This window comes from Brachyhypopomus gauderio, chromosome 4 (assembly GCF_052324685.1).
Source record: "Brachyhypopomus gauderio isolate BG-103 chromosome 4, BGAUD_0.2, whole genome shotgun sequence".
NCBI classification, from domain to species: Eukaryota; Metazoa; Chordata; class Actinopteri; order Gymnotiformes; family Hypopomidae; genus Brachyhypopomus; species Brachyhypopomus gauderio.
Window position 1 is genome coordinate 23,801,309 of NC_135214.1, and position 26,752 is coordinate 23,828,060.

At 45.3% G+C, this 26,752-nt stretch overlaps 4 protein-coding genes across 9 annotated transcripts in view; 2 read left to right on the forward strand and 2 right to left on the reverse strand.

The window, feature by feature from the left end:
• LOC143512624 (uncharacterized) overlaps positions 1–1,003 on the reverse strand; it is a 14,018-nt gene extending 13,015 nt beyond the window's left edge. Inside the window, exons 1-2 of one of the 2 annotated variants that reach the window (XM_077003178.1) lie at positions 527–1,003; positions 128–301 (exon numbers count right to left, since the gene is read on the reverse strand). The gene's annotated coding sequence lies outside the window, so the exon portion shown is untranslated. Of the gene's footprint in view, positions 1–127; positions 420–526 lie in introns of those variants that run through there. The other variant, XM_077003179.1, reaches the window with a different exon arrangement.
• Positions 1,004–9,246: 8,243 nt separating this feature from the next.
• ogg1 (8-oxoguanine DNA glycosylase) lies at positions 9,247–13,863 on the reverse strand. 5 transcript variants are annotated; one of them, XM_077003186.1, is made up of 9 exons: positions 13,545–13,863; positions 13,183–13,313; positions 12,799–13,024; positions 12,222–12,586; positions 11,771–11,950; positions 11,050–11,228; positions 10,599–10,746; positions 9,963–10,012; positions 9,247–9,764 (listed from the first exon to the last, which is right to left on the reverse strand). In XM_077003186.1, the coding sequence occupies exons 3-9, from the start codon at positions 12,906–12,908 to the stop codon at positions 9,603–9,605; spliced, it is 1,194 nt and encodes a 397-aa protein (XP_076859301.1). In that variant the 5' UTR covers positions 12,909–13,024; positions 13,183–13,313; positions 13,545–13,863; the 3' UTR covers positions 9,247–9,602. The 5 variants fall into 5 exon arrangements, 4 of the variants coding, with proteins under 4 accessions (XP_076859301.1, XP_076859302.1, XP_076859300.1 ...); XM_077003187.1 differs by having other exon boundaries at positions 12,799–13,230; XM_077003185.1 differs by having other exon boundaries at positions 12,799–13,313.
• qars1 (glutaminyl-tRNA synthetase 1) lies at positions 13,852–22,641 on the forward strand. Its single transcript, XM_077003183.1, has 23 exons — positions 13,852–14,065; positions 14,904–15,051; positions 15,490–15,599; positions 15,832–15,907; positions 16,061–16,125; positions 16,229–16,282; positions 17,256–17,316; positions 17,470–17,541; positions 17,770–17,855; positions 18,380–18,466; positions 18,556–18,655; positions 19,073–19,151; positions 19,334–19,573; positions 19,660–19,752; positions 19,914–20,051; positions 20,250–20,337; positions 20,446–20,592; positions 20,748–20,849; positions 20,989–21,081; positions 21,411–21,538; positions 21,784–21,850; positions 22,013–22,138; positions 22,270–22,641. The coding sequence occupies exons 1-23, from the start codon at positions 13,955–13,957 to the stop codon at positions 22,318–22,320; spliced, it is 2,322 nt and encodes a 773-aa protein (XP_076859298.1). The 5' UTR covers positions 13,852–13,954; the 3' UTR covers positions 22,321–22,641.
• A 184-nt stretch (positions 22,642–22,825) lies between these two features.
• mtor (mechanistic target of rapamycin kinase) overlaps positions 22,826–26,752 on the forward strand; it is an 83,259-nt gene continuing 79,332 nt past the window's right edge. Inside the window, 6 exon segments of the mRNA XM_077003182.1 lie at positions 22,826–22,907; positions 24,219–24,361; positions 24,607–24,715; positions 24,965–25,197; positions 26,037–26,237; positions 26,392–26,526. Coding sequence (XP_076859297.1) covers positions 22,829–22,907; positions 24,219–24,361; positions 24,607–24,715; positions 24,965–25,197; positions 26,037–26,237; positions 26,392–26,526 — 900 coding nt within the window. The 5' untranslated portion in view covers positions 22,826–22,828.

Below are 26,752 nucleotides of genomic sequence, written 5' to 3' on the forward strand. Positions count from 1 at the left end.
TAATACGACACACTTGACTCGGTTCAGTCTTTTTCGGTCACCAGCTTGTAGCTCCGCATCCTTAATTACGTGTGTTTTCAAATGCAAAAGAAATGAGTTGAGAGTAATTCTAGTGAACGGGTCTTACCACGGTGATCGGCCTCGCGCCGCAGAGCTGTCGCTCGTCATCGCGGCTCGCGGCTCCGCGGGGCGACAGAACCCTCTCGCGCCACAACGATGCGGCGAGCCCGTGGTTAGTCTTGCTTTTGCCAACCTGAAGCGCTTTACTGCATCAATTTCTCCATTCCAGGACGTATTACGACTAGAATCACAAAAACGTTAATTTATTTTTATTCCCGTTATCGCGATGGAAATACACGCGAATGACAGGTTCACTGCGCAGGTAGTCGTGAAGACATCTTACAGCCTATATACAACTCTCTCTCCCCTCTCTCTCTCTCTCTCTCTCTCTCTCTCTCTCTCACACACACACACACTCACACACACACACACTCACACACACACACACACACACGGCGCGTCCTACCTGCACCCTGCTAAGTTCTTACAGGATGACGTCTCTTGCGTCGGGCAGATTCGGAGTATCGCACATTTGTGGAGAGCGCGAGGTTTCCTTCCCTGTTCTCTAAGACGAACCACAACCTGCTCTACTGCAACCGATAACCTTTAGTCAATAGTCTTCCCTCCCACCGAGTCTCTAAAGGTCGATGAAGATAGACAGCTTTTAAATTCAGCCCCCTCGTTCTCGCCCCTCCTGTGGCTGCCGTGCGGATCAACATGACCGCGTCCAGTGACACTCGGTGCGGTTACTGTTACCGCCTTCATTGTCTGCCTCGGTGACTCGAAATTCTGGCAATATTCGTATATGCACCGTGACGTCTGCTGTATTTGCTGCAATAGCCTACAACTGGCGCAGTTTAGTGTGCGGTGTGCATGTGTGAGCGTGGTGCGTGCGCGTGTGTACGCGAGCGTGTATGTGTGTGTGTGTGTGAGAGAGAGAGAGAGACTGTAACCTGAGGGCTGGATCATTCTGAAACCCCAACCCACCTAGCTTACTTAACATTGCCAAGTGCATGCAAATGTGCGCACACATACACACACGTGTGAGTGCATGGTTACTAGGGTGGATTCATGGCACAAACATGATTATTTATGCCAGTTTGTCTACTACGCGTGCTACAATATTAGCATAATTTACTGGCGATTACATGTGAACAGCAGGTTACATGCTCCTGTGGATCTATGCTACTGCTTTCACAGTTTAGCCTAGCAACACAGACAGATATACCAAAACACGTAAAGACAGTCTGTAACGTCCCCTGTATTATTGTGTCATTGAATAAGGGCTTTGAAAAATATGAAAAGCGGTGCACTCTCAATCACACCTTTAGTTGTATTGTGTTGGTGTTGTCAGAAAAACCATACCAGACCACTAGAGAACCAGCCATTGTCCATATCCTTCTATAATTGCTCAAATTACAAATAAGTGAACGAGGAGTGTCTCAGAGATAAACCCTTAGTTCCAGTGAAGAGAATATGCTTCACAATCATGTCTGCACTTTGACCAGGAGGAGGAAACCGAGACTCATTTCTTATTCTCAGCAATCTACACTTGCTGTAAAGAGCTGTTTTTATTCAGTTTAATGTTAATATGGAGTGCTATATTAATGGTGTTAGCAACTCTCTGCAGGTTATAATGGCAATGCTGTGAATCACATCTAACCACTAATCACTTTACAAACCACTAATGTTCAACAATAATGTTAAAAGTGCAAGATGTAATGGAAATGAGAGTCATACTCTAACAAGGACGTACTGTACCTTGTCTACCTGATCATTCAAAGGAATTTATATTAGTTAATTACTAGTATTACTGACTAATTGCATGAAGTATAGGAATACATTATATTGCTATGAAGAAATCTAGCAGCTCCATTCCTGGTTTGGGTCTAACAGGACCATTACAGACACGTTTTATGCTCTTTAATAGAATATTCAAGCAGTTTTCCACTCATCCTAAGTATTTTCATCCAGTCAATGGTGTCTTTTATTATTTATTTATTCTTATTTATTTCTGGTTTTGCTCTAAAACTGCCCAGCTAGTATATCTGACCCACCAATTAATACTGTGGAAAGTCACCACACACTCACATCAAAAGACATCATTTAGCTATAAAACCGTTTTATCAGTTTCATAAAATAGATGAATCAGTGTACATAAAAAAAAATTAAATGTATAAATCAAAGAAAGCATTACAGGTTCAAGATGCCTGTATTCAGGGTTTACGTGCTAAATAGTGGGACCAGGGGACACCAGCCGGCCCCTTCATACTTACTCATACACACGTTAGTTCTTCCCTGTAACATCACTCCTTTAATGTAATTCTGCCCTGATAATCTCAGGTTATAATACATTGCACGCACTTTGGTCCGGAAGGTTTTATAAAAATGTAATCTCCAGACTGCTGTATGTTCAGGATCTCAGAGTGATGGCTCTGATTGAGGATCTGCTTCTCCTGTGTGAGTGAGACACATTTTTATCCAGCATCAGCACCCTAGCAGTTAGACAGTTACAGGTGCTCTTGCCCTGCTGTCTGTCGTCCTGACCGCCCTGACCCTTCTCTCTGTCGTCCTGACCGCCCCGGCCCTGCTGTCTGTCGTCCTGACCTCCCCGGCCCTGTTGTCTGTCGTCCTGACCTCCCCTGGCCCTGCTGTCTGTCATCCTGAACTCCCCTGGCCCTGCTGTCTGTCATCCTGTCCGCCCGGCCCTGCTGTGTGTTGTCCTGACCGCCCAGCCCTGCTGTCTGTAGTCTCAGCCCCACCTGCTTCACTTCCTGTGTTCACCAGGGGATATAGTATGCCTCAGGGTCATGCTAAACCTAGCCTAGCCTAGCCTAGCCTAGGCATAGGGGACACTGCTAATTTCAAAGGGAGGCAGTGAGGCAGCGATCTGTCTTCTCCTGTTATTTCTTATCCTCTGTACTAAGGAGGGCACAAGCTCTGTGTCCTGCACTGAAGATGAGACCACCATGGAGACCTTGGCAGCAGGACCTGGATCAATCTTCAATCACCCACCACATGAGCTCCTAGAAGTGCCTGCTGCCATCGCAGACCTTTAGTTGTCCTGCCACCCTGAGGTTTCTCGTAACCATTTGCTACCTTCGGAGATGCTTAGGTCCCCTTTGCCGATCTCATGCCCGACGTCTTGTAGGTCCTGTCTCCTGCTGCTGTCCCCATTTAAGTTCAGTTCATGTCCTTTCTCCATTACAGGCCCTCAACTCAGTACCAGCATCCTTAGCAGAACTGTTCCAGCCTCCAGAACTGGTTCCCAATCAAGTGTGACTCGGTCCCTGATCTTACTCATTACCTTATCGCCGGTCTGGTCTTGTGTTCGGCTTCTGATCTTGTCCTGTCCCTGTGCCAGACCCTGTCCTGTCCCTGCTCATCCAGAGTGACGCTAACATCCCGTGTTCCAGTTGGCAGAATCCATCTTGCCCTGGAAGGCCCCAGTTTGCCACGTTGTGCATTATGATTCATGCTTCATCTCGTTTCTAATCCTTTTCATGTTTTGTTATCTTTCCTTCCCACTTGTGTTTCACCTCCCTCTAATTTGCCTGTGTACATATATCTCTTGTCTACCTGTCTTATTTTGATGGACACTGAATTCCTTTGCGTGTCTCTCATTGCTTTTCCTTCCCTGGGTTTTTTCTCCATATCTTTGTCTTCAGGCCTTTTGACCATGGACTGGTATAACAACGAGAACGGAACTGCTGTGAAGTTGTTCTCCTCCGTAATTGCATCCTGCCTCTACTCGCTCGCTGTTACAGTAGGATTGCTAGACATGAAAACAGGGAAAGATATTTCGTTAAGGACCCCACAACACATCCATCTATGTTTGGGATTGGCAAGATGGCTTTGAACAGAGTTGGGGCTTCTACAGTGCGGGGTTGAACAGAAATGATCACTGCCTGGTTGGTGGTGCCCGTCTCACGGACAACCATCCCCGACTCTTACTGAAGTTAGCGCAGTCTTGCTAACCGAGGAAGAGAACAGCTGAAGTGTTATGGGCTGGTACCTTATCACGTTTTGTGTAACCAATTAACGGTATTTATTTGCAATTAGTAATTCAATAAATATTCATTAAAATATGTTCTCATATCAGTAGATCACCAGCTTGTTGAGTGCTTTTAATTAGTTCATGATGCCTCATAGTGCCAACAGGCTCATATTACAGATCATATCCTTAACGTAAAAACCGGTTGGATCAACATTGATCAAGCATCACCTGTGAACATGTTTCAGCATGAAAGATGGTGGGATTTGTGATGAAATGCAGTGTAACTGGCAAAATGCCATTAGATTACATCATCAGTCACACGCTTCATAGCTTAAAACTGGTCATTTGGTTGAAAGTCAAATTTCAGCCAAATGTACTCAATGAGTTAAATCGTGGTGATATCTATGGTGAAATGAGGTATTGTACCCAGAGGGTGCACACTCATTCAGTCCTTAGAGCATGCAGAAATAAAACGTGAACACACACGCAACTGCTCCGTGTATTCGCATGTACCGAACAGCCAGGGACACAAATAACCTGCGAGGATTTTCCTAAGTCCATTAAAGCAGCGGGGAGCCCGTCAAGGAGATGAGCCCAGTGGAAACCCGTGTGGCAGCGATGAGAAGGTTGAACAAGAAGGGCATGACATACATAACAGTAAATCATGTACAGCCGTTCTCACCAACACAAAAAGGGTTCGGATGAGCACGTGCAGGCACTAGATTGATTAGCTCCAAAGGACTGTCCTGTGTATGCATGTGTTAGACAGAGAGACAAAGAAATACAATCTTTCCTTGTCTTTGTCATAAATGGCACAAAGACAATGTTGTTCCTGCCCCTTACAGAACTCTGTGTGTGTGTGTGTGTCTGTGAGGTCATTTTCATTTCTGCCTGTGTGTGGGAATTCTGGCAAAATTTATTCTGAAGTAAATTTTGTCCTCTTCCCTGTATGCGTATGCACCAACATGCAGCACAAATAAACTATGATCAGTACCATGTACATAAAGCACAGCTGGCATTCACTTTTTTTTCCAATTTAAATACAAAAATAAAATGTACAGCTACCAAAGTAACAAAAGAAATGTTGTTCTTAGAAGGTGTTTTATGCTAAAGTAAAAACACCCTGTAACAGGATCACACTGACTGGACTGAAAAGCAATACTGGCTAATTGCTCATTTAAAAATATATGTCCCATATGTCAATTAATCAATGTATGCATATTGGAGCAGTTAAAAGTCAAAAGCTTGTTGTATATACAGATGAAAATGTGTGCATATATAGTATATTTATGTTAATGTGCATGCAGTGTATGTGGCAGTATTTAACTCTTGGTTAATGGGATTACAATAATCTGGCCACACATTAGGATAAATTTATCTGATAGGCCTGAATGTACCTAGAAGGACCCCATGAGTCACCAATCTTCATGATTGCCCTTCTATCTGCCTGACTGAAATGCAAGATACTGTCTGTTAAAATGTGGCAGATACATAGATGGAGGAGGGAGGAAGGGGGAGAGGGAGAGAGAGAGGGAGAGAGAGAGAGAGAGAGAGAGAGAGAGAGAATACCATGGGTCTCCATCACCTTAGCATAATATTGACCTGGTACAAGTTAAGCAAACACAGCCTGTTTTGTTGTAACTTGTTTTAACATCCAATTTCCCTTTTGATCTCAATTATCCCACCTTTATTTGAACCAGTTCGTCTCATGGCTTTAATAAGAATAAGATTGCACACTCCACTAGAGTGGGGCGGGAGGCTATGGTGGGCAAATGGCTGCACATTCATGGAGCTCATCTAGTGCTCCAGGGGAAAATCCCCTTAACTGGGCCCCAGAAAAGAGCCTCAAGCTGGGGGTCTTTCTTTATCACCCCCTCCTTTGCATGGAGCTAGAAAGCATGCCTGCATATTCACTGAGGTAATATGGAGGAAATATTGTTTTTTTGTGATTTTTTCGAATTCCAAAGGATTTGAATGGATTCCAAAATGCTACAAAGAAAATGATGCTTGAATGAAAATGTAGAATGCACGGTACATATAATGAACATCGTTCCCAGTTTAGAAAGTAGGTGTGGCAAGTGTCCTGGGGAGGTATACCGTGTCCGAGTCTGTGTTAAAAAGAGGGAATTCAATTTAATGAAATACAGAGGTATTCACAGAGCTACACAAAACCCCACCAGTCCTGGCCCACCAAGAGGCTCTAGACACACACACACACACACACACACACACACACACACACACACACACACACAATAACATACAAAAGTGACCATCTGGCAGAGACAGGGAGTGCATTGTATGGTAATTTCAGGCCGGAAGGCCGGAGCCACGCTGGGAGCTGTTGTACGGTCTGGAAGTGAAACACGTCTGTGTTGGGCGATGAAGACTTCATCTGAGTCTCCAAGGTTGGACCTCTTAGACCTCTATTACAGGAGGGAAGCAGTACATTACAATACAACTTAAAGATTATTATTACTTAAGATTATTATTATAGGACGGCAGCAATTTTATTATCCAACAATTTGGATACAGCACAATCCTGAAATGGATTTTCTGGATTAGTATCAATATTGTATTCTATTCATAAATGTGAGCCCAAGATTTCCCATTAAAACTTTAGTGTTGGAAAATGATTATGGTTATGGTTGCATTGTAGGGTCACCAAGCCTCCAAGCCCAAAATTAAGAGGGTCAGCAGAAAAGTGCTCTCAGCAAATCACAAATGTAATAACTGGATTGAATTTTCTGTCATTGGATCTCAGATTTGAAGTTGATCCTTTGGTTGGATCAAGACTCAGATCAAGCTTTGGCAATGACAATTCCAGGGATTCTCAGAGATCTGGAGATGTTCTTTTCAGGCTAAGGATCAGAATCTTTATCCTCCAAATTGATGTGCAATGAAAGTCAAGTCTACTTAAAATCTACAGTGGACGAGTAATTCTTGAATCTCTTGCCATGTATTCCTCCATCTTAACTGTAACACTGTTGGTAAAAATGCCCAAATTTCAAGGCTGCCAGTAACTGCCCTTTTAAATCAGTTTATCAATATTAATTGAAGGAAATGGAACCTCCACAGACCCCCAGGAATACATATGAATTGAGGTGTTTTATGTGTATAAAAAAACGTAACATATATACAGTAAACAGTCACCCTGACTGTGGCCGATATGGGGAGGTTGGGGAAGGGATACACAGACATAACACAGCAGTGAACCTTAGAGCTGGAATAACAACAGCAGCTTGGAGCCCTTTATGGAGAAATACCTGAGAGGGAGGGGGGGGCAGTGAGAGAAGATGCTAGATGTAAAAAGTTGTGTCTGTATTTCTTTTAAAGGACATCAGCATAGTGTCCCACGTGTAGGTTACTTCTGGGGACCCTTCCCACATCCTATTGATACTGTCCACTCAAGAGTCAAACTAATCCAGACACAGTTTGGTAATTATTTATGAATAACGGCCTTAAATGTTGGATATACAGTCGGCTTAAGGGCCGTCCAGCATGTGGGAGGTTAATGAAATATGCTGTAATAAGAAACCATCTTTAAAAACAGTCGTTGCATAGTGAACTCTGGAAGGATTTGGAAGAGCATTCTAGCTCTGTCTGCATTTGATATTAACTTGTTTACGAAATAATTCAGACGAGCCCTTTTGAAATTACCGTGCAAGAAATATATTTGGAAAATCTGTTTCAGGTTGAGAGACAGCAGTTTTTTAAACTCAGAAGCATCTGAACAGTAGTCTTCGATGAAGATCACCTCTTCTGATAAAGCATTTCTGCTATGTGAGTGATTTGGACATTGGCCTGCTCTCCGAATGGGATGTTTTTTTTCCCCACAATGCCATACAGGTTAAGCACAGACACAGCCACACCGGAACGGAGACGGCCACTCAGGAAGGTAAAACGGCTACTCTGGCTTTTGTGTAAGCTTTGGTCCGGTGGTCAGAGTTCACCTTAATCACCCGCGTTTGAGACCAGGTGTGGCAGACATCGAGACCAATGTCTGTTGCTATGCTCCTAGACTTTGACACACACAGACACACACAAAAAAAACACTAATTTCTCCATTATGCAACATTTGAGTCAGCATATGTGTTCAGATAAACATGCAGAGGGTGTGAATGTGGAGGGGTGCTAAGACACGTTCTTTCACCTTATCTGTCGTCATCGCTGGGTGTGCGACACCACTCTCACTCTCCTCACTCTCTCCACCCCGGCCGGTCCTGCCTCTCCGTCTGATTCAACTGGACTGAAGCTGACTCACTACTTTATACAAGTGACTGCACTCACTTATATAAAACACACACCAACCAAACTTAACCAGCCACATTCACATGCAAAGCCCAGCATAAACATTACATCACTGACTTTTCTGTATTACAGGTATTTGAATGTCCAATCAGTCAAATATATTACTCAGATTACTCTGCTACCAGATGGAATCTCAGTATCTCAAATGATCAAACACCACATGATCAACATACAGCTAATTGCAAACAGACATCCAGACAAACAGCTGATTGGGGAGCTACATGCAGACTTTCTGACGTCATGGTGACAAATTTTCAAATGACAAACCTTCGAATCTATAAAGATCCATATCGTTTTTTAGTCATGGATGTCCTGGGTCCATTTTTGCTCCTAATTACTTAAAGCGATCTTTAACTGCTTGGTTAAAAGGCAAAGGTTAATTAACTGGCATAAAGTGATTTGGCTGCCAATTTCATTAGGAGATCCCTGATACGTGTTCCACTGTTTACCTCTCCATTGATTCTGGTGACATGGACAAGAATTAATATTGGCTTGAATTAGTATTGGCATTTATTTATTAACATCTCATGTCGTTTAAGTGGACCATGGCATATTTGACATTGAAGGTCATAAACTGTGATTCCTGTGTGGAATGTCTGTTGCTATGCTGGAAAAACATGTCAACCGAGGTAAGGTTTGCAGAGTAATCAATCAAAAACCAGACTGTGTCCATACATGGAGGTGTTTGTTAAGCGTGACTAGCGGTGCAGAGAGCCTGTTTGATCTTTATCGCCACCTAGTGTAGCGACTGAAAACACGCATGGAATTCAAGGCAGCACCTTCAAGGTTACAGACTGAACATACACTTATTCTTAGTTTAATGTTGGTTAAAATATTTCATGAGTGAATGACTGATGCTCCCCCCCCCCCCCCCCCCCCCAGTGGTAAAGATATTCAAAAGCACCCACACAAGAAAATGTTAATCAGGAAAACGACATCATTCATATTTATCAAAATATGTTTATATGTTTCTTCTTCACATATGTGGCATTTTAGGAAGCTTTCTTAGATTAAAAAACATTTCAGTACATACACATCGAAACATACTATTCTTTTCTAAGAAAACTAGGAGCTAAAATAAATCAAAGGTATATTAAAAAAGCAGTGCACTTTCAGAAAAGTCCACAAAGACTTAGTTCTTGAACTTTTCTTGCAGTCCCCTGAAAACTCATTGTGCATTGTGTTCCCAGTGCTGTGAAAGTGAAAGAATGTGAGTGAGACGGAGGTAGAGCAGTCAGCTGACCTCCATCTGCCCCTCCGCCTGCTGCACCCTCTCCTTCTTCTTGCTGTTTGTCCTCATTTTCTTTTTCCCCACCATTTGCTCCATCCTTTCATCTTTTATGGTCTGGGGTTCTTTCAGCTTCTGGAACTTCTTTAGGTCAGAACAGAACAACACCTGTGTGAGAGAGAGAAACAGAGCGAGAGAGAGAGAGAGAGAGAGAGAGAGAGAGAGAGAGAGAGAGAGAGAGAGAGAGAGAGAGAGAGAGAGAGATTGAGAACATTTCAACCGAGGTGAGAGACGGAATGGGAAATGTACACAGGGAATAAATAGATGAATGAAAAACAACAAATTAATTAGGCCACAGTTACTCACAGAGTGGGCCCAGCCAGCATAGGAACCCCAAATCCCCCTGAAGAAATCGCCTGCAAACGTTTATACTATAAACAAAAGGGTTTTAACAGTAACTTTTCTTTGTGCATCCTTTGATGCATAGTGATAGCACCCTCTAGTGGCCACATTGCCTTTTTGCATCTCTGTGTAACTACACTATAAACATGATTTACAAACGTAGCCTACCACAAACAACTGGTCTTAAATGTGCATAATCGTCCATGCAGACACTGGAATGTAGATATAAATTGGGCATAGATTTATGAAATTTGTGACCCATGCACAGAGCCAACATTTAAAGATACCTTGGGGTAATTTAGAGAATTACAGCAAAATGCACACATTAAATTATGCTACTCCATAATTGCTGCATACAGACCAATTATTCTTGAACAGCATTAGATCCTCAAAAGTGTTTTGTCTGATGTGTTTTTTGATTTACTTGCGCAGGCCAGTTAATTTATACGTATTATGCTATGGATTTATATTTATTCATACTTAATACTCCAGATAACTTTTTGCAACTTTCAGTTTATTAATCTTCTTACCAAATGAAACTGTAACTTAATATGGATTGGTAATATGATTAATGTGAAGTGGGTCTGTCATTTCACTCACCGATCTCTTGATAGACTTTATCGGTCAGAGTCTTCTTTCCAGAACCTGCAGCACAACTATAATCACGCTTAGCAATCTGCCACACATGCGTATCTACGGGGACGGCTTCAGACTTGTCCAGTGACATCAAACACACACAGTCAGCCACCTAGACACAAAGATAACACACACGTTTATCAAGGATCAGCCCTGTTGTTGCTAGTTATGCCAAGAAGCATCTATAAAATGCATCTCTGGCAGGTGAGTGAAACCAGGAAGTAGCCTGCATCGTATGACCAGTTTTAAGTTATGATCAGACTTGTGATGCAACTACATGGGAATTCTTTTTCTATGTCATCACCCTGTCAGACATTGACCTGGCTAGCAAACTTACGCTTCCCCAAAAGGTTTTGTACCCTGAACACAAGGAACAAAGAACAGTGGCTGTAGTACCAGCAGAGCGAGCAGCTACCTTCAGTCCCACACCAGGGAGTGTTCGGAGCGCGTCTCTGGCCTGCAGGTAGGGAGCGCTGCGGAGCTCGTACAGCCAGTCAGGGCCCTGCGTGCTCATGATGAGGTGGGCGCTCTGCTGCAGGAAGCGAGCCCGGTAACCGAAGCCTAAATCACGCAGACGTGCCTCCACGCTGCTGTCTGTCTCACGTACGCACACACACACACACACATATATATACACACACACACACACATATATATACACACACACACACACACACACACACACACACACACACACACACACATATATATATATATATATACACACACACACACACACACACACACACACATACACACATACACACATACACACACAATCAAAGTCAGCCTCATCTTATTTACTTAAGTGTTCAAACTTAAAGGTGTCAATGTGAAACTCTGTTGCGATTCATATGCATGTGGTATGTGTTCTAATGAGGAGGGATGAGACTGGAAGGTTTTTGATATGGGGGGGGAGCTTGTGCAGTCTCAGAGAGGGTGGTGCATACTAATAACATGGAATACTTAAAAGCTAAAAACGAAATATCTATATGTAGAGGGAGGGGGCACATAAGGTGGCCAATCAGATTCAAGCAGTGGGCCTTGGGCCCTGCCCCTACCATGTTGGCTCCACCCCTGCTACGCTATTGAGGGTGTGTAGATAAAGAACAGTGTGTTAGCTGCTTTTGCTTTACCTGCCAGTGTCTGTATAGAGGGGAAATCATGATAGTGTGTCTCGTCAAGCTCACAGAGGGGCGGACCCAGAGTGTTGCACAGTCTCTCTACCATGCCCTGAATCCGAGAGATGTGATTGTTGGAGCTACAGATGAATGAGAAGAGACACTCCACAGGGTCCTGACGTAACATCCGCACTCCTGAGACCGACCACACACACACACACACACACACACAAGCACACACACACAAACACAAATGCTTATCGAGAAACATTAATGTAACTGTAACAGTGCGCAAGTAAACTCTGTCTCACAGTCTGTGGAGAAACCTACCAATATGATTGTGGCCTGGCTAGTTTCAACTGGACTGCAGTGTCTCAGGATCCCTTAAAACATGTTTACCACGTTTCTACTACTTGATCAGATGATGAGTTGTAAGTGTTGAGAGTAGTGGTTTGACGTAACACACCTCTGAAGATATTGCCTGTGAGGTTGAAGTGTTGGTCTGCCGTGCTCCACTCTTTGTACATGTCCTCTAGTTTAACACTCAACTGAAAGTAGTCTTTCAGAAGCTCCTCCTCTTTCTTGTCCTCCTCTGAGCTCAGAGATTCAACCACCTCCCACTTCTCTTCCTCCTTCACACCAATCGTTTCTTTCGACTTCTTCCCTGAACCTCGAGGTCCCATCCCCGCTTTCCGTTTCCGTCCATTAATCGGTCCCGGGTTTCCATGACGACGGTAGACGTGGTACCATAAAGTGTCTTCGCTCTGAGTAAGCGTCCACACGCGGCCCCCCATCACCCCTGTCCAGTGTCCTGCTCCTGTCTCACGCCATCTGTCAGAATCAAAAGTCCCTTTGACCAATGGTACACATTTCTTACTGGTCTTTATTTTACTAAAGTTATGGATGGTTGCAAACCACAGCTGTACATGGGAAGTGTCAGACTGGCATGAACAAAGTCAGCTGGCTAAGTAACTAAGTGGTGAGGGTTCGAGACTGCTCCACACTTCTGAGAGGTTCATGTGAGTATGTGCTGTATGTTTTACCTGAAGGTTTGTCCACAGCCGAGTGTAAGGTCCAATCGAAGTTCAGAGTGTGAACAGGGAAGGGAACGCCAGGCCTTAGCTCCCACAGAGAGCAAGGCATGCTGGGACATGCTGCCTGTCCACCCTTAGACCACAGGTGGAGGTGATGATGGTTCAGTTCACCCTTAGACCACAGGTGGAGGTGATGATGGTTCAGTTCACCCTTAGACCACAGGTGGAGGTGATGATGGTTCAGTTCACCCTTAGACCACAGGTGGAGGTGATGGTTCAGTTCACGCTTAGACCACAGGTGGAGGTGATGGTTCAGTTCACCCTTAGACCACAGGTGGAGGTGATGGTTCAGTTCACCCTTAGACCACAGGAGGAGGTGATGGTTCAGTTCACGTTCAGTTCACGCTTAGACCACAGGTGGAGGTGATGGTTCAGTTCACCCTTAGACCACAGGAGGAGGTGATGGTTCAGTTCACGTTCAGTTCACGCTTAGACCACAGGTGGAGGTGATGGTTCAGTTCACCCTTAGACCACAGGTGGAGGTGATGGAGTGAAGAGATTCCTGGTTCAGTAACAAATTTACAAGAACTGGCAGCATTATATGCATTATTGCATATGCAGTTACTACGTGGCTAGCTAGATAGGTAACTAATAAAAGCTTTAGCAATCATTTGATGACTAACTGTTCACTATATTATAAAGACACAGCTAATTACAGTAGTTAATCTGCTGTTAAGATGATGGTAAAATGGTACCTTCAGCTCACGGGTCAGCGTGACCGACAGAGCGCTTTCACGGAGTGGGCATAGTATACAACCTGAGAATCTGTTTTACAATTCTCCTGTGCATACTGCATTTATATTCCGTAATATTCTTTATAGGTATTGGGATCTTAATGGTTGTGCTCTTACTAATTCAGTTATATTTACCGCTTTTCTGAAACGAGTAAAGTACACTAAACCTAAACCGACTGATGCAACTCCTACAAGTGCGTTGTCTTTCCTGCCGAAGCGAACACGTCGCTGTAAAACGCGCTGTGATTGTAGGAGCGCTGTGTAAGAGGACCGCTGATTGGCTCTTTTCGCCCTTCCTGAAATCGTCGTCGGCGCTTGCCGGGTGGGTTTGCTCCGTGTGGCGGTGGTGTGCGTCTGAAATCGTGAGGATCATGGCGGATTTGACGCTTCTTTTCACCTCAGTTGGGCTCAGTGAGCAGAAGGCTAAAGAGACGTTAAAAAATGAAGCACTCAGCTCTGCTCTCAAGGACGCGATCGTGCAGGTAATCTGAAAATGAAACCTTGACGGGATGTAAGAGCTGGTTAACCCAGGATAAGCAGCGATCCACGTCTCTACACGCATTAAAACACTCATGTCTAGTGTATATACGTGTATATATATTAGTGTATATACGTGTATATTTATTAAACACACATGTCTAGTGTATATACGTATATATATTAAAACACACATGTCTAGAGTATATACGTATATATATTAAAACACACATGTCTAGTGTATATATGTATATATATTAAAACACATGTCTAGTGTATATATGTATATATATTAAAACACACATGTCTAGTGTATATACGTGTATATATATTAAACACACATGTCTAGTGTATATACGTATATATATTAAACACACATGTCTAGTGTATATACGTATATATATATTAAACACACATGTCTAGTGTACATACGTATATATCTAGTAGTTATGTTTACTAGGTTTGTACACTGCTCACATAGTTGCAGCTAGTTTCATACTAACTGGTGTTCAATTCATTTTGATATTTAATTAAGTTACTAGTTATTGGACACGTATATTTAAGAGGATGTTTCATTTTAAAATCATATAAGTGCACTTTTAACGCTTTCTATTTTATTACTTTACAATTTAACCTAGATTAGGGGTATAGTTTGTGTTTTTATTATTAAAACATAACTTTTGAAACGTCTCTTTTACTTTCTAAACGTATGACGACAGTTGATAACCTATCTGGCTAGATGACTAGATAGCTACAGACTGAGGGATCAGTAAATCAGTTGATGGCTGACGGTACAGGTTTAACTTGGTAATCTAATGAACATGGTTGTGTTGTGACTTACAGGCACAAGGGCTGTTGGGGTCCAACATTGATAAAGCCACGGGAACGCTGCTGTACAGTATGGTGTCCCGGCTGAGAGACCCCCGGCGTTTGGCTTTCTTGACAGAGCATATCGTCCAACGCAAAATCACCACAGAGCTGCAAGTGTCCGGTAACTAACTAACTTGCCAAGCTCTCCGGGGTTGACTGGTATGCATTTAAGGGTGAATCAACAGAAAAGGAAGAGGTGTCTACCTTTTCTTCCTCAGTGATGGGATGCTTCTGCAACGAATGACTTAGTTGTTGGACTAGCTAACTTTGGTTATGACAGCAGATATACTGGTGTGGGTGTTGTCTGATGAGTTAACTATTTAAAGAATGTTTGCTTGCTGCACTGAATGGCATTACTTTGATTCTTTGTCCACATATTCCTGTTATATATAACTGGAAATATAACGAATCGCTACCAAAAGTGTTAGACAGTAATGGTGGAACTGACTACCTGAGGCTCTCCTTTGAATGGGTTACATTTTTGTGATCCTGATTTTAATTTTATTTGAATTGATTCTAAATTGTCAACGTCTCCTGTCTGGCTCTGTCTTTTGTACAGCTGCCCTGGACTATGTGAAGAACCACCCACAGGACCCCCTGGACCAGAAGGCCTTCGAGAGTGCCTGTGGTGTGGGTGTTGTCATCACACCAGAACAGATAGAGGACGCGGTAAGACAATGGGCCGTGGAGCTGAATCTGGGCTTGCAGTGCACAAAAGCAAACAGCTCAATTTTTACAGGACGGGCTTTTGCTAGATTTACAGGACTGTGACTATTCTGAAATACACACATATTGCATATACGTGATATATGATGCTACAGTGTAACGCTCACTGCAAGATTTGTATGGATCTTTCTGATTGGCCTGACAGTATGTTTTATGCTTGATGTGGGCTTCACAGGTTGAGGTGATCATCAGAAAGCACAAAGAGCAGCTTCTGGCAGAGAGATACCGCTTCAATATGGGCTTGCTCATGGGTACGCTCCTCTTCATAATGACTTCCAGCTCCTTATAGACATCTGCACCCTTACAGATGGAACCTTTATAGGTTGAATGATTCACTGAATGGAAATATGTCTGTTGTTGATGGAGTTAATTTACTGATGTTTGGTTGTTAACGTCTTTTCTAGGTGAAGCCAGAGCTACCATGAAGTGGGCTGATGGGAAGATCATAAAGAATGAAGTAGATATGCAGGTACGTATGAGCACCTTTGCTTACGCGTTTGTTTGTAGTCTGAGTGGCAAGCGTGGTCATTTTCTATGACTCAATCCTCCTAAATCAGACTTTGATCTCACAGGTGTTGCACCTCCTGGGCCCTAAAACGGAGGCAGACCTGGAGAAGAAACCCAAGGTAGACTTCCAAGACCTTTCCATCACTTGTAATCAACATCACATGGGGTATTTTGGATAAAGGGAAACATTGGCGGGGTGGCGGTTCAGAGCTAAAGCATGACTGGTGTCCAAATTTTGCTTTGTTATTGCCCAACACGCAATGGAGGATCATGAAGATAAGTCATGTATATGGACAAACCTCCACTGTTCTGGGAAGGCTGTCTTCAAGATTTTGTAGTGTCTGGGAAATTTTGCCCATTCATCCAGAAAGGAGGCCTGGCTCGCCTTCTTCTTTCTAGTTCTTCCCAACTGGAACAGAGATTGTGACGGGTTTTGAGTTGTGATGGGGTTGAGGTCAAGGCTCCGTGAAGGCCAGTCAAGTTCTTCCACACCCAGCTCACCCACCCATGCCTTTATGAATCTTGCTTTGTTCACTGGGGCACAGAAAAGAACAAAACCTAGAAGTGTACACTTCTCTAAAATGTCTTGGTATTCTGAAGCGTTAAGAGTTCCCTTCACTGGAACTAAGCAGGCCAACCCCTAAAAACAACCCCATAGCATGATGACTCCTCCACCTAACTTTACAGGTGGCACAGTGTAGTCAGACTGGTAATGTTCTCCTGACATTCTCCAAACTCTGACACTCCATCCAATGCTGGGCCTCGTGCTTGGTGACATAAGGCTTGAATGCAGCTGCTCGGCCGGTGAAACCCTCGTCATGGAGTTCTGCAGGGCGTCTGTGACTTTCACGCACCATGCAACTTTTCACTCGTCGTCTCAGCTCTGTAACTTTACACGCTCTTCCGCTCTGTGGCCGAGTTGCCGTGGCTCTTAAACGGTTCCACTTTTCAGTAATATCGTTCTGCAGACGGTGGTAATGGGGCTGAATGAAACATCTGAATGCAGTGATTAAGGGGCGTGGCCCCATACTGTTGTCCTTATAACGTAAGTGTAGATGTCCTGTGTAGTAATGTGCTGGTGCCCTCCCACAGGCAGCTAAGGTCAAAGCCCCAGAGAATGAAACTAAGGAGGAAAAGACCAGTAGTGCGAACGGTGAGCCCTGAACTCTCATTCCCCCAGCAGGAAGACATGCTCGCTTTTCCTGTGTTTACCACCCCTGTCTTTGTTTCTCACATATAAAACTCATAATCCTCCATTTTTATCTAGAATGTTCTCTAATAAAGATAATTTTTTGTTTTTGAACAGGAGATGTTAAGTTGGAGGCAAAGTCTCTGATGGAGCAGCTCAGAGGCGAAGCTCTCAAATTCCATAAGCCAGGTAAGCCAGAACCCCAGAGTTTGCCTTTAACTCCTGACGGTTCAATATTTTATTGGTTATGAATGTGTAATAACTTTTCTTAAGATATTGTGTATATAGTGTTGATCCTTAGACTTCATCATAGATGTATATTATAGATATAATAAGTGTTTCAGCCAAGCAGAGAAGTGGAAATGTCTGCATGGAATTTAATACAGTTTTGTAGCTCGTCTTCCATTGTCTGTCCAGGTGAGAATTACAAAACTGATGGTTACGTTGTAACACCCAACACCATGAACCTGCTGAAACAGCACCTGGAAATAACTGGTGGACAGGTGCGTGCGTGTGTTTCGGGGATGGCCCAAATGGTTCAGAGTCCAGACGGTGCACTTCCGCACACATGTGATTTGGCATGTAATGCTCACAAGCTGCAGCATGTTCTCAGTATGTTAGCTAACGGTGTTCAGAGCTGCAGAATGGTTCTGCTGGGGTGCCTTAATGATGTGGGGATTCGCTGACTGACTCTGCACTGATGGGGGCAGGTCTTGCCTGTCTGCCTACATTGTGTTGCGTTTGAATACGTCCTGTGCTGTACTGCACATGTAAAGACGCAACACCGTCCTAACAACTCATCAGATACACAGGGTGTAAAGTTGTTTCGCGAAATAATTGACAAGCACCCCTCGCTGCTGCAAACGCATTCTGGCCCTGATTTCCAGCACAACTGAACCCGTGAGTTTGGAACAGGGTAGCATGACTTGACACGGCTGTTTACCCCATAGCAAAATACTGTTTGGCCTTTTAGCAGGAAAGAGGCTAATGCCTCAATCTCTTGATTTTTCTGCCCATTATCGTGTAGGTTCGGACACGCTTTCCTCCTGAACCCAACGGCATCCTTCACATAGGCCACGCCAAGGCCATTAACTTCAACTTCGGCTACGCTAAGGTACCGCGGCCCCAGATTACCACACTGCCCGCTCGTCGTGTGCGCAAAGAAAGGTTAACCTCATTCAAGCTCTCTGTCTCCCTCTGAAGGCAAACGATGGTATCTGCTTCCTGCGTTATGATGACACCAATCCAGAAAAAGAAGAAGAGAAATATTTCACTGCCATCCGAGAAATGGTGGAGTGGCTGGGTGAGTCCTCACAAGTCTCGTTATGTTCTACAAGAACAGTCGGGTCACCAGAGGTCTCACAGAGGTTAGAAGTGCCCCGAAGTAATTCACATTTACATTTTTACAAGTAAAGATTTGATGTAATAAATGATCTAATTATGTCCAATGAAATGTTTGGTAAATGACGTTCAGTAAATATCGTAAATATATGTTCACATAGGCATAGCCTCAGCACTAAGGACATACCCATAACCAGAAAGACAAATATGATTTGGGTGCTGTCTAAAACCATCCAGGAGCAAGCCACCGTTGCAAGCAGCTTTGTCCATCGAGGTTCACTCAGAAGGACACGTTAAAAGCGAGCAGACTTGCTACAGTATGTCAGCGGTGTTTCTGTTTTGTATGATCGTCTGGGGGTTGTCTGTCTTGGTTGCCCAGGTTACAAACCCTACGCGATTACCCATGCCTCCGACAACTTCCAGCTACTCTACGACCTTGCCGTGGATCTCATCCGCAGGTACGCGAGCAGTCCGCACACACACACACACACACACACACACACACACACATACTCCCTCCCTCCAAGTACTGGGCAGTCCAGGTTGGGAAAGAGAAGACCACGATTAATTTCTTAGTCCGGGATCGCTACATGCGTTTTCGTGTCGGTAACGTGTGTGTTCATGCGTGCACGTGCGCCAGGGGCCACGCGTACGTGTGCCACCAGCGCGGCGAGGAACTGAAGGGCCACAACGTCCCGCCGTCGCCGTGGAGGGATCGGCCGGTGGAGGAGTCGCTAACGCTCTTCGAGAGGATGAGGAAGGGCGTGTTCGCCGAGGGCGAAGTCACGCTCCGCATGAAGATGGTCATGGAGGACGGCAAGATGGACCCGGTGGCGTACCGCATCAAATACACGCCCCACCACAGGACCGGGGACACCTGGTAGGACAGCCCTGCGCCCAGAGCGGGTCCATCCCTCCGCCTGCTGTGTCCTCCACGGCGCACTCACGACCTCTGTCTCCCTGCAGGTGTATATACCCCACGTACGACTACACCCACTGCCTGTGCGACTCCATCGAGCACATCACGCACTCTCTCTGCACCAAAGAGTTCCAGGCCAGGTAGGTCCTCTGCGGTTCCTCAGGTGGTTCCTTCGGGGCCATGGGGTGCTTCTAGCGCTCTCGCCTTCGTGGGTGTTTGCGCCGCCTTATCTTGACGTAGTCGTGCACGTCGCCCGTACGCCTCGTGTTGAGTAGGTCCTGTCTATGTCTCCGTCTGCAAGGCGGTCGTCGTATTTCTGGCTCTGCAACGCTCTGGACGTCTACTGCCCCGTGCAGTGGGAGTACGGCAGGCTCAACCTCACCTACACTGTGGTCTCCAAGAGGAAAATCATTAAACTGGTGGAGACAGGTGCTGTCAGGTAAGACCCCTCCCACCCTCTCTACTGATTGGTCCTCGTTGCATCTCGTCGGAGATTAAATCTGATATAAATGCACTCAAGCAGCGGGACGTGATGCGATCCTTTATTCAGTCTTGACGGTTGGTGTAGCTTAACGTAATGGCTCTGGCCACTGGATCACCAGAGCCCTGGTTTGCTGGGCCGTGTTTGTGTTCTCAGGGACTGGGACGACCCACGCCTCTTCACCCTCACAGCGCTCAGGCGCCGCGGGTTCCCACCTCAGGCCATCAACAACTTCTGTGCACGTGTAAGAGACCCAATCGAAATATTTAGTTCACTCTCCGGTCACTGCGGTGCCTTTTAAAATTCTTAACGTCCCCTCTTGTATCTTGTTTGTTTGTCTATCTCCATTTAGGTGGGCGTGACCGTTTCCCAGACCACCATGGAGCCCCACCTCCTGGAGGCATGTGTGAGGGAGGTGCTTAATGACACGGCTCCTAGAGCTATGGCCGTCCTGGAACCTCTCAGAGTCACCATCACCAATCTTCCCGCCAATGCACCGGTAACCCCACCCCCCCCACCCCACCCCAACCTCCCCCACACATGACTTTGTCACCTGTTTGAGGCACTTTTTCCATCCACACGCTTACATCGACATAGCACAAGGCTCCGCTTCCCCAAAATCAGCAAGCTTTCTGCTTTCCACGTTTCCCTCAGTCAGAGGTTCGTGTTCCCGACTACCCCGCCGACGAGAGCAGGGGCAGCCATGTTATTCCCTTCTCCAAAACCATCTTCATCGAGGAGAGCGACTTCAGAGAGGTTAGTGTGTGCAAAGAATAAAAATCGGACAGTCGTCCATCTTCAGTCCTTACGGTCTTACAGTCCACATAAGTGCAGGGTGAGGCTGCTTAACTGCGTGTGCGGTCGTGGTGTTGAGGCTTCCAAACACTCCCTGTAGGTCACGGAGAAGGGCTTCAAGCGTCTGACTCCGGAGCAGCCCGTGGGCTTGAGACACGCAGGCTACGTCATCTCCGTGCAGCGCGTCATCAAGGTGAGCCACGCGTTAAAGGGGACTGTACAGATGTCTGTGTGTCCCCAATATGAATCTGTGTGCTTCTGTAACGGGAGTTGTTGGGATTGCAATCTTTTCACTTCTGTTGTCTGTGTTTGTGTCTAATAGTAAACTGTGCTAATTGTGCTTAGGGTTACAATTGTTTTTTAATATTTTAACTGCGCTAATGTGGCAACTGCGCTAATACATATTGAACAATGTAATCTCATAGCCAGGTGTTTAGGCCTGCCCTACTGTCTGAATTTAGTTGTGCGGGCGTTTGCTTTTTCCATCGTTTTATATGTCTGTATTGGCTGTCCTGCTTGCAGGACGAGAGCGGTAAGGTGGTGGAGCTGGAGGTGACCTGCACCAGCTCGGACTCTGCCGAGAAACCCAAGGCCTTCATCCACTGGGTCAGCCAGCCCCTGCAGTGTGAAGTGCGTCTCTACGAGAGGCTGTAAGTGTGTGTGTGTGTGGGTGTGTGGGTGTGGGTGTGTGTGTGTGTGGGTGTGTGTGGAAGGGGGGGTTGTGTGCAGTCCTTAGTTACAGGCATGAACACACACACACAAGTATGATGATCATAAATTATGATAAAATTCATAAGAGAGCTGCAGCATGACCAATAAATGTCTGATCTTTTTTTTTTTTTATCATGAGGGAAAAAAAGAGCAGATATTATCTCACAAATGTTTCTCATTCCAGCTTCCTCCACAAAAATCCAGAGGACACAGCTGAAGTCCCAGGTGGCTTCCTGAGTGACATTAACCCGGTAAGAGTGGCCTGCATCCTTCAACCAGAATACTAGTTTTCCAAGAAACATTTAGTAATTTTTAATTATGAAACATGGCACAAATTCTAATGTTTTGTAGCCGATTTACCTACAAAAGAAAAAAATATACTCCCCCCCCCCCCCCCCCCCCCCCCCCCCCAGAACTCCCTGAAAGTGATCGAAAGTGCCTTAATAGACCAGTCAGTGAGCACAGCCAAGGTCTTTGAGAAATTCCAGTTTGAGAGAGTGGGTTATTTCTCTTTGGATCCAGATAGTACCACTGAAAAGGTAAGACCAAGAAATGCAACACACACACACACACACACACAGAGAGAGAGGTATACAAGGAACACACTACATGGAGGAAGACTTAGTGAGAATACCTTTTTGCTCACCTTTGTCACATTTGCTTCCCCTAGCTGATTTTCAATAGGACGGTTACACTCAAGGAGGACCCTGGGAAGATCTGATTGGTTCAGGGAATGGAAGCTGGATTTTTACAGCCAATGAGCAAAGAGCAGCATCTTTGTGTATACTGGACTACATCACTGTGCTGAAAGAGAATGCAGGATAATTTACAGGTCTAACAGTATAATTCAGATGGTCAGATGTCTATCGGAACTATGCAGGCGCTGTTCTGTCTTGGTGCTTTATACATGCAATGTATGTTCTTTCTCTCATTGGTGTGATTGCCTTTAGAGAACTTTGATACTGCTGCGATTTACCGTCCTCTAACTCTGGGAAATGACAAAATATTGAAATAAACCATATTTAAATAAACCTCCTGTGTACAGTTTATTACAGTCGTCCAGTTTTGTTACATATAAGTTATTTCAGCCAGTAATCGTAAAGGTTCCGGCCTCTTGAGTGCAGAAACGAATCAAAAGGAGGTGCGTTGTGATGGTCCCGCCCCTCCACATCATGTATGGCCGCCGCCGCCGTCAGTCCCGCCCCTCTCCACGGTGATTGGCCAGCGCCATGCTAGTCAGTAAAAGTCCACCCTGTGTCTCACTGCAGCTCTACGAACAGAACATCACCAGAGGAAAACATAATAAAAGTAAGATACGCAGCTGTCTCTGTTACCAACGCGTATTCAGTTTTATATAAGTACATTTTAAACACGTTTTTTTTTTAATATGCCACGTTTGTAATTCAGAATACATTCATAATCTGCCTGGCGACGTCGTAGGCCTCTGGCTAGCGGCGCATGCTAGCTAGCTGTTAGCTGTTAGCTAGCTGCCAGTCGGCGCTCCAGCGGCCCCTGTGAAGCCCCGGTGAAGTGGGGGCGGCGGCGGCGGCTGGCCAGCAGGCTGTCTGCCCGCTCAGCGCTCGGCTGTGGGGCACGTCAGGGTTTCTCCGCGGTGCTGGTCTCCCAGCCGGCGTGCTAACTCTGTTTACATGAACTTTCAAGGTGGCTAGCTAGCAGGGAAGCAGCCGCATGCTAGCTGGCTAACTGGAAACGTCAACATAATATAAACCCACCAGCACACACTCGTTTGGGTTTAATCCATCACAACACCTCCTTCGTGGTCGTGTGGCCACCGTACTGTTTACACCCTGCAGCGCCATGCAGTGTTGTGTTTTATCAGGCACTGAGGGTTTTAAGGGCTCTTGGATTATTACTGGGTTTTGACATTACACCGCTTATGGTGTAGGTATAAGAAAAGCAGCTAGCAGAAGCTGACTGTAGCATATAATGACACTATGAGACTGTTGATGAAGCTTTTTTATGTATATATGTTGTCTCGCACTGTTATGTGTTATTATGAGACTGTTGATGAAGCTTTTTTTATGTATATATGTTGTCTCGCACTGTTATGTGTTATATGTTATCTTGTTGTGACTAAGAGGTACCAATCAGAATCTCGTTGTATCATATACAATGACAATAAATTCTACTCTACTCTACCTAGGTGGTTTAGTGCCAGTTACCTCTTTGCGCACTCCAAATGTGCCTGGATGTGATGCAGTCCTGAGCAATGTCATCTACAAATTCATGTGTAGACTGGATTGCTCTCAAAATAGCATAATTGAATCTCTAGTTAATCCATTTAAGAGTTCGGTGAGGTTCTCTTCTAAGCTTAGGCGACACTGGAGAGAGTGCCTGTATGTCTGATGGGTGTGTACCTGTCTTGTTTTATACTATTTATCTTCTTACCTTATCTTGTTTTTGATACATATTCTTGATATGGACCATGTATCTTGTGTCTGATGTAAATAAAGAATTGAATTGAAATATATAGACAGCTCCACATCCACTACTGGTGATTTAATGTTGTATATCTCTGAACTCCTTGTGTTGAATTCACGCCACATGAATGACTGATATAATGATGCTGTGAGTTTAAAGCAGAGTTTTGGGTTGCAGGGACCGCGGGGGGCGGGGCCAACATGTCCGGCACATCCACGGTGCTGCAGCAGTTCGTGAGCGGCCTCAAGAGTCGGAATGAGGACACGCGAGCCAAAGCTGCTAAAGACCTTCAGCATTATGTTACCACAGAGCTGAGAGAAGTAAACCGCACTAATCAATCTATCGCTCATTCCTTTTACCTAACAGAGTTGTGTGAAGTCTTTCAATAAACTTGAATTGTTGACACAAAGTCTGCTATTTCGAGTGTCGAGTAAAAACTGGTTATAAACAAAACGTGAGCGTTTGTGGCTAATACAAGCTTTATTCATTTGTGTGTGTGGAAAAACTTTAATTTGCAAAATTGCTCACCTTGAACTGACACACCACACCTGTGTTCTCCTTAAAGCTGAGCCAAGATGAAGCCACCACTTTCTATGATGAGCTGAACCACCATATATTTGAGCTGGTCTCCAGCTCAGATGTGAATGAGAAAAAAGGTGGTATCCTTGCTATTGGTGAGTTGTGTTTCATAACCAGTCTACTTTTTCACAGCGAGGCTGTCACACCACTTGGTCAAACAGTTTGAGTATAAAATACATCACAGTCTTTCTCTCAGATGAGCCTAAGATTCTGAACAGAGTGGCCTTCAGAGATATGGATACCCCAGTCTAATTATTCTCAGTTGAATAAATAACATTTAACCCAGGAATAATAATAATATTTAGCATGTGTGCTGCCATAAACATCCACTCGGTTGTCCTCAGTGAGCCTGATTGGAGTGGAAGGCGGCAATGCCACGAGGATTACCCGCTTCGCAAACTACTTGCGCAATCTGCTGCCCTCAAGCGACTCAGTGGTCATGGAGATGGCCTCCAAGGCCATGGGCCACCTGTCCATGGCGGGAGACACGTTTACTGCCGAATACGTGGAGTTCGAGGTGAAGAGGGCACTGGAGTGGCTAGGGGCCGACCGCAACGAGGGCCGTCGACATGCAGCGGTAGGTCCGGGACCCGCGCTCCACCGCACGTGGCCTAGTTGTCAACCAGAACCATAGCCCAACCCGGCTGTCTGACTGCGTTTAGGTCCGTTGTGGTCGACTGGTGCATTTTTCACACATGGACCCTTTCTGCGTTTGAAGTGCTCTCAGAATGTTGCGCCGCGGTTTCGTTTGTGTATGCGGACATGCCAAACGAAACCAGATCCGTCTAAATGGAGCCCAAAGCGAGTTGTAGTGCACTTGATCTGTGGGTTGTTTTTGCATTTCTGTGGCGAACCTTAAAGCTACACACAGCAACAATCCTAATGTGTAAAATCAAATTAGAGCAAAATGGCGGCACGTGGGATTGTGTGGTTTCGGAAAGAGAACAGGAGTCTTCATGAGAATTGGAAGGAAGATCACATTAAGAGACAGCTATGTTTGTTTTTGTTCCTTCTGCATCCGCTTCTTGACAGTGCAGCAGAGACAAAGAGCAGCATGAAATTTGCCCACTTTCATTACCCATAATTCATTGAGACCACTGAGTCTGACAGAGCTGTGATGTGAGCAAGTGGTCTGATATTTCATCCTAGATTCGCAGGGCCAGAGAGCCGAGTCTTTATTTAAATTCCACTTACATTGTGGACATAGGAACTTAGGTCAGTTGCAGTTTTGTGTCCCTGTCTAACGCTAAAACGAACAATATATAAAAACACTCTAAAACTGACTGTTCACTTTCTGTCTTATACATTTGTTGCATGCCACACTATGAGATTCTGCAGCTGAAATCTTCCATGACGGACTGAGAGATGTAATTTGTGCTGAAAGTCGTTCTCGTGTCCTCCGTCTCTCTCCCGCAGGTGCTGGTGTTGCGGGAGCTGGCCGTCAGCGCACCCACCTTCTTCTTCCAGCAGGTGCAGCCGTTCTTCGACAACATCTTCTACGCGGTGTGGGACCCCAAGCAGGCCATCCGCGAGGGCGCCGTGTCGGCCCTACGGGCCAGCCTGATCCTCACCACCCAGAGGGAGACCAAGGAGATGCAGAAACCTCAGTGGTACAAGGTGAGCCTCCCTCCCATCGCACAGGGCGTTATAACGGCCGGAGACGGTGACGGAGCGTGTGCGATTTATCGTCCAGTTCACGTAACGAGCTACCTTTCTTCGCGGTCTGTTCTCTCAAATGTGGTTGATAGGTTCTGGCCTTTTTCACCCATAGCAAACGTTCGAAGAGGCGGAGAAAGGGTTTGACGAGACACTGGCCAGGGAGAGAGGCATGAACAGAGACGACCGGGTGCACGGCGCCCTGCTAATACTGAACGAGCTGGTCCGCATCAGTAGCATGGAGGGAGAGGTGGGCGTGGCCTCTTCATTCACACCGTATACGAAGATAACGAAGCCGTTACCATTTGAGCAACCAGATCACTCTTCTTTCGTTCCCTCTTTCCCTCTCCTTCCCTCTTTCTGCCGTCGCTCCCTCGTTTTCTCCCCTCGCGGCCTCCTTTGGTCACTTCCTTCAACCCCTACTTACTTCCCCTCCATCCTGCCCCCCCCCCCCCCCCCCTCGTCCGCCCTTTGCC

What these genes read in the sequence shown, in the direction of transcription:
- qars1 (XM_077003183.1), top strand. Translation starts at nt 13,955, where the DNA reads ATGGCGGATTTGACGCTTCTTTTCACCTCAGTTGGGCTCAGTGAGCAG. An exon ending in AGAAATGGTGGAGTGGCTGG is followed by an intron (nt 18,656 to 19,072) that starts GTGAGTCCTCAC and finishes TTGGTTGCCCAG; the next exon opens with GTTACAAACCCTACGCGATT. An exon ending in TCCTGAGTGACATTAACCCG is followed by an intron (nt 21,851 to 22,012) that starts GTAAGAGTGGCC and finishes CCCCCCCCCCAG; the next exon opens with AACTCCCTGAAAGTGATCGA.
- ogg1 (XM_077003187.1), bottom strand. Translation starts at nt 12,908, where the DNA reads ATGTCCCAGCATGCCTTGCTCTCTGTGGGAGCTAAGGCCTGGCGTTCC. An exon ending in GGCTGTGGACAAACCTTCAG is followed by an intron (nt 12,587 to 12,798) that starts GTAAAACATACA and finishes TGATTCTGACAG; the next exon opens with ATGGCGTGAGACAGGAGCAG. An exon ending in TAAAGTCTATCAAGAGATCG is followed by an intron (nt 10,013 to 10,598) that starts GTGAGTGAAATG and finishes AAACGTTTGCAG; the next exon opens with GCGATTTCTTCAGGGGGATT.